We start from the raw sequence: 8,346 nt of genomic DNA on the forward strand, positions 1-8,346 counted from the left end.
GCATCCACATTCAGAAAACAGGACGTCCCTCCTCGGTTTGGAGGTTGGCTTCAGGGTGAGCATCCTCCTGAGCCCCCTCCCCACTCCAGAATTTAGGACCCAGCTCCAAGTACCTCAGGCTCTGACACTCTTCCTACAGCCTGTTAACCTTAAAAATAAAACGGTCATTTATTTTACCAGCAAAATGTGTTTATTCAGGAATAGCAGAGAATTGTAATTTGGGACAAGCAAGCAATGGCAAAACGACAAGAATGTGGGGAGAACAAAGGAGAGGACGCTCTTTTATAGAAGCCCTCTCTGACAGAGAAGCAGGATGCAAGAGAGAGAGATGTTCTCGGGTTTTTGTGAAGGCTTCATTGCATAGTCATAATTGACTAAGTCATGGGCCACCGGCTGCCCCTGCCCTTGGGTGGCTCCAAAAGTCTCTCATTATCGTGACAAGACACCGATTTCACCTGGAAGCCTCTGCAGTGTTTTCAGGAGATGTGGATGAAGACCAGATCTACCTGGGAAACATATATTTGGTCAATGACCAAATATGTATGTTTTGTAACTCATAATATTGTAAATATTCTTAAATTAGAGAATATTTTTTAAATGTCAAGAAATAGTTTTACCTACTGGATAAAATAAACGACCAATTTATGTGATACATTTGATTGTATCAAAATGAATGTTTCTCTCAAACAGAGGACACCTTTGACAAGATGATCTGAGAAATGGCAGAATGGGAGAAATAATTTCCTTCATTTAAGCTCATAAGTGCTTTTTAACTAGAATGTACAAAAACAAAAGACCAAAAAGAAAGGAAAACAAGCCAACATACATAAACAAGCAAAGGAGATGAAAATTTGTTGCACAGATGTGGAAACATGAATGGAAAATAAGTCCAAAGAGATGCTCAGACTCACTGGTAGTTGAAAAAAATCAGAGAAACAAGATACTATTCTGCACTTATCAGATAAGAAAATCAAGAAGTCAGATTTAACAGCAAGTGTGGCAAAGATGGGAGGAAATAGGAAGTTCATGCTTTGCTGTATCCCATAGACTGCTGAGGCATTTGGGGAGCTCGGAATATTCTTATTTCATGACTGACCCTTGCTTTCTGATAAATCACTGAGTTGCACACTTAGCCATTTGTATCTTCTACATGTTACATACTTCAAAATAAAAAAATGGAAAAAACTAATATTAAGTGCAAGTGGCCAGAAAAAAATGCATACTGTGTGATGTCATTTACATAAAGGTCAATGTAGAGAAAATAGAAATTTCTCACCAGGATACCCACCTGGCCTTAATATTGCCCACTGTGTACATAGAGAGCCTGTCTGCCAGTCTATGGGATGATTACCAGGGACGGAGCAGGTGGTCAGTCACAGGAGTACCGGCCTAGAGGAGCCTGGGAAGGGAAACAGCCACGGTCTCCGGGCCTCAGTTCCTGGTACGTAATAGGTCAGGCATCCATGAGCCGCCACAGAGACCCACCCACAGAGTTCGTCCCGGTGCTGGGCAGGAAAACAGGGGAACGAGAAAGAGAGAAGAGAAGCCGAGAGAGAGAGCTAGGAGGGAACGAAGACTGGTGGAGGGAGGCTGTGGGGCCCCTGTGCCAGGAGAGGATTAAGCCCTTGCTGGGGTGCAGGAGGGAACAGGGCCAGAGCCAGGAGAGACTGAGCTGTCTGCTGCTTGTACAGAGCTGGATGACCACCATAAGAATACACACGGCATGCACCCCTCTTAACACCCCCAACTCGCCCTTGTCTTTATTCGGTCTTCCTGAATTCATAGCAAACTTGTGCAGAGTGGGGTACCCCCTCATCCTGGGGCAACAGTCAAAAAGAGTAAAACACGCTCTGAAATTTGGGGATGCATATTTTGTGGGTAAGAATAAGTTTTTCTCCAAGGTAAATAAGAGGGATGAGCTTACTACTTTCAGAAAAGTTGATAAGGAGATTTCCAATATCCCTCTGTGTAAACGTTTTGAATAGATAACTCACAGAGGAGTATGGTAAATTAAAAAGATGAGAAAGGTAGTTTATAATATTGATGCAAGATGAAGAGAGGATATAATAGTATTTCTCTAATCTTGAATTAGTGGAAAAAGTCAGTCATACAAGGCACTGTCATGTGTTGTCAGGAGATTTAAATGAATAGTACACTTTTGGAAAATGCTGTCGGTTTCAAATGGAATTGAAGGAATCATCGCCACTCCCCATAAATTGTATCAATTAGAAATGCATTTTGCTCTACGCTACAGAAAGGCTTTCATAAACTTAGCAAAAAGGGCTCGATTTTTCTCACCACAGGAAGCCTAGAGGTGGGGTGCTGCTGGCTTTCGTTCAATGGTGTGGCAGAGTCGCCCTCAGAACCTTCTCAGGATGAAGAAGGAGGACAGGGATGTGGGCACAGGGGAAGCCCAGGTCTCAGACCGGAGGGCTGGCCCGTCCCACATTTTATCCCTCCTGGACGGGGGGGTCCTTCGGACTGCGTCATTTCCTTGCCTGACGCCCAAGTCTGGCTCCGGCCTAGTCGGACCCTTCCGCACAGCGCGGCTATTCCTAAACTCTGGAGCCAGTCCTGCTTCAGCACCACGGACAGCGCCACCCCCCAGCTTTCTGGGGCTCACCGAGGACCGGAGCTTGTCTGGTCCGGAAGGAGAGCTCCCTGCAGGGGGAAACCCTGATGGGAGAATCGGGAGAGGCCTGGGGGTCGGGTGTGACCCGCATAAGGGTCTCGCAGTCTAGGTCTCCTTTCTCAGACTCCTTGCCACCCAGGAGATAGGGCCTTGTGTTCCGTCCCGCCCGTGGTACGGGGCTCCTCACACACCCTGGGTGTCTTGGCCTTGAGGGCAGCCTCCTCCCCCATCTCAGAAATCCCTCCCTGCCCGGGATTAGCCCCCATCCCCTGCTCCTCGGCCTCCTGCAGACAGGAAGGGCCTCTCCCAACATCCTCTCCCCACCTCCCTCCTCTTCTCCCTGTCTCCTCTCCACCCACCTTTCTTTTTCTCTCTTCCTCTTGCCTAGTCTTTTGCTGGCTTCCAAATGGAGCCCTGGGGGACAGAGAACCCATGGTCCCTCTCTGACGCTAGCCAGTGCCCAGTCCTGAGAGAGTAAAAAAACATACGCCTCGGTGTCTGCCGGCTAAACAAAGGAATGAGGCGTCAGGAGGCTGACTGAGGCCCTGTCTTTGGAAGCGACGGGAGACATTCGATGCTTAGGTCCTCTGGGGACCTTGCTTACACTAGGAGGAGCTTCGTGACCTCAGGCAAGGTCACCGCCCGTGGAGACCTAGAAGCTGGACAGAAAGGCTGGAGCTGCTCAGGGAGCCCAGGGAGAGAGAGAGATCCAGCAGGTGTCTGTGCAGGACTCACAGGAAAGGTGAGGGGGCAAAGGTTCGGTTGCAAGTTCTGCGTCACCCTGAACCCAAACTACTCATTGGGTCTGGAGTCCCAGGCTCAGTACCAGCCTCTGTCCACAGGGTCCCTCCCTGCAGATGAACTCAAGAGTTCGCCCAGTGCTTCCTGAGGCCCTGGGGGCTCCAGCCCTGGGCTGCGTCCAACACAGAGAAGGTTCAGGCCCAGGGGAGCCTTTGTCTCCCACCCCTTTCCCATGAGAGGGGCTCCAACAAACCTCTTTGGGAAAAATAGACTCCCAAACACCACATTTTTCTAGGGTAGCAGGGTTGGTCTCCAGGAGGTGAGAGGTAGTTTCAGGGTAAAGGAGGAAGGATGCACCCACCACGCCGCGGTCCAGGGCGAGGGAGTTGGGCTGTGACTTCCTCGGGCAGCGGCCCAAGGGAGAGAGGGCTATTCCTGTGGGACGGAGAAGTTGGGGCCAGAAACCACACATTTTGGTCCAGAAGGCATCCCCAGCTCTCTTACCACGCACAGTCACCCCCACCTCCAAGCTGGGAGAGATGATTCAGATGGTGTGAAGGGACTTAGACTGTCCTCTGCAACCAGAGACATTGCCTGTGGCCACACTGCGAGGGAGGCAGGGGTCTGAAAGAGAGGTTCTCAGGCGGGATTCCAGGCAGAGGCTGTTTGCTAACAGTGGCCCCCGGAGGATGGTGCGGACCGGTCTGTATCCTTCTGTCAGTGCCGGTGAAGGAGGGCCATGCATCCTATTCCGTCCTGGACTGACTTTAGCTCTCTGGACGCCCACTTTCAGAGGCTGGAGGTGGCTGACAGACACCCTAGTCTCCCCTGGCCCCAGACTCTATCAAAACCTAGAAGAGGTGCTCCTTGGGGACGCAAGGGTCCATAGTCGCTCCCTGAACATCAGATTTTCCAAGCCGTGGGAAGGTGGATGTACTTCAAGAGAAATATGGCTTCCAATACATGACACTGTCTCTAAATGTGACAAATAGCTATACCTGTCAGTGACCTTCCTAGGAGGTTGTATGTCTGTGGATAAAACCACAGGAGGAGGTCAGTTGGTGGTTAAAAACTTACATATGATTTTTCAAGCCTAATCACAGGCAAATATGAAGACTGCCCCTGGGGGGCAGGCATCATGGGGGAAAGCTGTCCTTCTGCACCAGGCTTGGGGAACAGCCAGAGCACAGAGATCTCTGCAGGGAGCTGCTCCTGTCAATGACTCAGGCCCCCTGGCAGGTCATGCTCTTTGTGTGTTTGCATGGCAAGCCCAGGTCCTTCATTCATGGACCCCTTTCTCTGAAGCCTCGGGCAGAGGTCTTCAGGCACCGTTACTGAGGCCTCCTTCTGGGGAGGAGGAGGGGAACCTGAAGATGCTGCCCCTCTTCTGACTCAGTGCTCCCACTCCTACCTCCCCACCTCACCCCAGGCTGTATATGGAACTGGGGAAACTTTCTGTTTGGGCTTCCCCTGTCGGTGAGGTCGCCCCCACGCCTCTGCTGCTCCACCTGGCCCCTGACAGGGGTTCTCTCCTTGGCTGAACGCTACCCAAGCTCTTCGGAGCTCTTTGCATTCATCCTTGACCAGTTTGCATTGCCCAGTTTTAGCGAGAATCCCCCCACTGCAGCGACCCCTGCCCCTATTCTGATGGTCCTGAACACAGTCTGCCTTACTGTCCTTCAATAAAGGTCATGAGTCAATTTTTCCATGACAGTTAGAATCATATTTTTCTTTAACACCCATGCACTGTTCTCTGGGGGGAAAGGGAACATGGGGGAGTCAGGGCTTTCTTCCATTTAGACTCTTGCTTATACAATATACAATATACAGCATATGACATACCCTCACAGTAGGTGATGAAAGGCTTAGTTGCTACTTTCATTTTGATTCATTGCCTTGATCAGCTCCCCTGAACACCTAGCAGCTCAGGCCCTCCCCGAGCTCAGCTGAGCGCCTGACACCCCCGAGCAGAGGTTGGTCAGGACACCCGAGTCTCTGAGGGCCTGTGTGACTTGATGCCTGGCCTGAGAAGGGAGGAGAAAGCAATCAGTCCCCACCTCATCACCCTTCTGTGGATGCAGCCAAAGAGTTAAAGCCACATTCTCCCCCACCATCGAAGTGGAAAATACACTTGACCCTTGTATTTTCAATGCAAGGGTTAGGGGAGCGACCCTCCAAGCAGTCGGAAGTCTCCATAGAACTTCGGATTTCCCAAAGGCTTAACTGCTACTAGCTTACTGTTGACCGGGGAGCCCTACTGATGACAGAAACAGTCGATTGACCCATAGCTGGTATGTTGTATTTATATACACTGTGTTCTTACAGTAAAGTAAGCTACAGAAAAGAAAATGTTTTTTCAAATGGTTGCAGTTCTCCAAAAAGTTTTCTAATATATTCACTGAATAAAAATCTGCACATAAGTGGACTCGTGCAATTCACACCTGTGTCATTCAGGGGTCAGCTGTATTGTCTTTCTCTGGTCCATGTGCTTCAAGGATCTGGCGATTGGCCCCGTCCAAGGGATGGCGTGGGTAGGAAAGAAACTCCTGTGGGGCAGTGATGGAGGTGGGGGTAGGCGCTCAGGGCAGGAGTGGGGTTTCAGAGCTCCACGGGAGAGACCACAGACTTCCAGCTGAGCTCCCCCCCACACACACACTGCCCCTCTGCTGCCCTAGTCGGGCTGCTGCCCCCTCCTGCCCCTTTCTGGCAAAACTCTCACCAAGGTCGCTGAAAACCACCTGTTCTCCTCCTATCTCCCTGGCCAGGTGATCTCTGTCACCTGCCTCCTCATCCCACAGGTAAGGTTAAGTGTGTGTGTGTGTGTGTGTGTGCTGCTGGAGCCCCCCCCCCCAGGGCCCCGTGCCCCATTGGTGAACACACCCACACCAGGAAAGCTCTGCGGGCTTTCCTACCCCGTTCTGCCCAGCCCTGCCTGCATATTCACCCTGCTTTGGCCACGGCACCTCCAACCCCCTGATATCAGAGTCAGGGCTCCGGAAACCATGGTAGACGCTGACCTCCCTGACCTCCCTTCACATTTCACTTCCTGAAAGTGTCTTAAATTGCTCTTTTCTTCCTCCACCCAGGCTGTTGTCTCCATGAAAGCTTGGCTCTCACCTTTCTGAACGATCACAACAGTTTCCTCTCTGGCCTCTTGGCCAGCCTCTCCCTTCCAATCCTTCCTACCCTGGCCTCAGAGAGATCACAGTGATACTTTTATGACCCTGCTCTCTCCTGCTCAAGAGCCCCCCACAGCTTCTCACTGACCCCAGATAAAGCTCAGCTTTCCTGTCTTCCCCCACTGCTGGAGCTAGTTAAGGGTCAGGACTGATTCAGGTCTATCCTTTTTTGCATTTGTTTTTGAATGAATGAATGAATGAATGAATGAGTGAGTGAAGGTATGTGTTGTTTCTCTTGCCTCCTCCGGACCCTTTTATGCATCTGGTGCCCAGACAGGCTAATCTGGGACCAATCTATAGCAGGCCACCCCCACTGGGGTCCCGAGGCCATGACTGTCTGGGAGCCGGCCAGGTGGGACCTGCTTCTCCCGTACAGACGACTGTGCGCGAGCCCGGGAGGCAGGACCTGGGGGCTCTTGCCCTGGGGACAATTACATTCCTGGAGTAAAGCATGTTAATCATTGTGTCTAGAAACTTGTTAACCCACTCAGGAACGTGATGCCTGATCAGTAAATATGAGAGGCGCCTTTCCAGCACCGCTCTTGAGCTGGTGTGCCTCGAGTCCCCCCGGCTGGCCCACTCAGGTCTTCAGTATCTCATCGTGTCGCCTCCTTTGTCAGTGGGTTGGAGACGGGGAGGAGGCCGACAAGGCAGGACCTGGGGGCTCTTGTCCTCCCCTGCTGCTTTCTCGGGCAAACCCCGGGTCTGAGCCGCAGGGCTCGTCTGCCGCACACAGAAACGGGCTGGACAATCTCAGGGGCCAATTTGCAGCTGACTCTCCCTGCGTCTGAAGTTCCTCCTTCTGGGCTTGCGGCCTTTTGATGCCACCACAGGCTTCCTGTCTATGCTTCCTCTCCCCTCCCACACATGCAGATTTGTCTTCTCTCAGAGGGCGCCCAGAAGGACTGTCCCAGGCCCCGAGGACGCCATTCTGGCTGCTGCTGGTGCGCATGCGGTGCGGAAGTGAGCGGGCCTAGGGGCGGGCAGACCCCCTCGGGGCAGGTGCCAGAGCTCAGGCCAGGTTTCTCCCTCTCCCCAGGGTCCCCGTTCAGGAGCCGAGCTACCAGCTGGAACTGCTGAGGCCTGTGACGGTGCAGGAGGGTCTGTGTGTCCTGATGCCTTGTGAATTTTCCTACCCCGGGCCTGCCTATGGAGCTCCCCACGTGATTTGGTTCCAGAAAGGGGCAGATATTACCCATGATCCCCGAGTGGCCACAAACAAACCAGAACAGAAGCAGCATGAGGGGACCCAGGGCCGGTTCTTCCTCGTTGGGGACCCCCAGGCTGACAATTGCTCCCTGGGCATCAGAGACATCAACATGGGGGACAGCGGGAGTTACTACTTCCGAATGGAAATACCTCAGGAAACACTCCTACCTAGGTAAGATGCCGTCTCTAAGCATGACAGGTATGGGGCCCAGGGATAGGTCTTGGGGATAGCGCCCTGGAATAGAAAAATGAAGGGTCTGCTCCTCCTGGGGGTGGGATGTGCTGGGCACAGCTGTGACGAGCCCTTGAGGCAGGCTGAACTCCACCCCCTAAAGGGCCCTAATTCCACCCCCACTCACCAGCCCTGACCTGCACGCCCCATCTCCCCCTCCCAGGGACCCTGCGGTGTGGCCGCCCCCAGAACCTGACCTGCTCTGCACCCTGGGCCTGTGAGCCGGGCGTGCCCCCCACCTTCTCCTGGACGTCAGCCACCCTCACTTCCCTGGGCTGCCTGTCTTCGGTGCTCACCCTCACCCCACGGCCCCAGGACCATGGCACACACTTCACCTGTCAGGTGAAGTTCCC

At 52.6% G+C, this 8,346-nt stretch overlaps 1 protein-coding gene across 1 annotated transcript; it reads left to right on the forward strand.

Annotated features, from left to right (window-relative positions):
* The first annotated feature begins 5,895 nt into the window (after positions 1-5,895).
* Positions 5,896-8,344, forward strand: LOC108385571 (uncharacterized). The gene is made up of 5 exons (XM_073226362.1): positions 5,896-5,904; positions 6,049-6,171; positions 7,346-7,515; positions 7,592-7,933; positions 8,157-8,344. Exons 1-5 carry the CDS (start codon positions 5,896-5,898, stop codon positions 8,212-8,214), a joined length of 702 nt encoding a protein of 233 aa, XP_073082463.1. The 3' UTR covers positions 8,215-8,344.
* Positions 8,345-8,346: the final 2 nt, after the last annotated feature.

The sequence above is a fragment of the Manis javanica genome, chromosome 17 (genome assembly GCF_040802235.1).
Source record: "Manis javanica isolate MJ-LG chromosome 17, MJ_LKY, whole genome shotgun sequence".
Lineage (NCBI taxonomy): Eukaryota > Metazoa > Chordata > Mammalia > Pholidota > Manidae > Manis > Manis javanica.

Bases quoted from the DNA above. Each gene is read 5' to 3' on its own strand.
- LOC108385571 (XM_073226362.1), top strand. The intron at 6,172-7,345 runs GTAAGGTTAAGT...CTGCGTCTGAAG, and splicing joins CCTGCCTCCTCATCCCACAG to TTCCTCCTTCTGGGCTTGCG. The intron at 7,516-7,591 runs GTGAGCGGGCCT...CCCTCTCCCCAG, and splicing joins GGTGCGCATGCGGTGCGGAA to GGTCCCCGTTCAGGAGCCGA.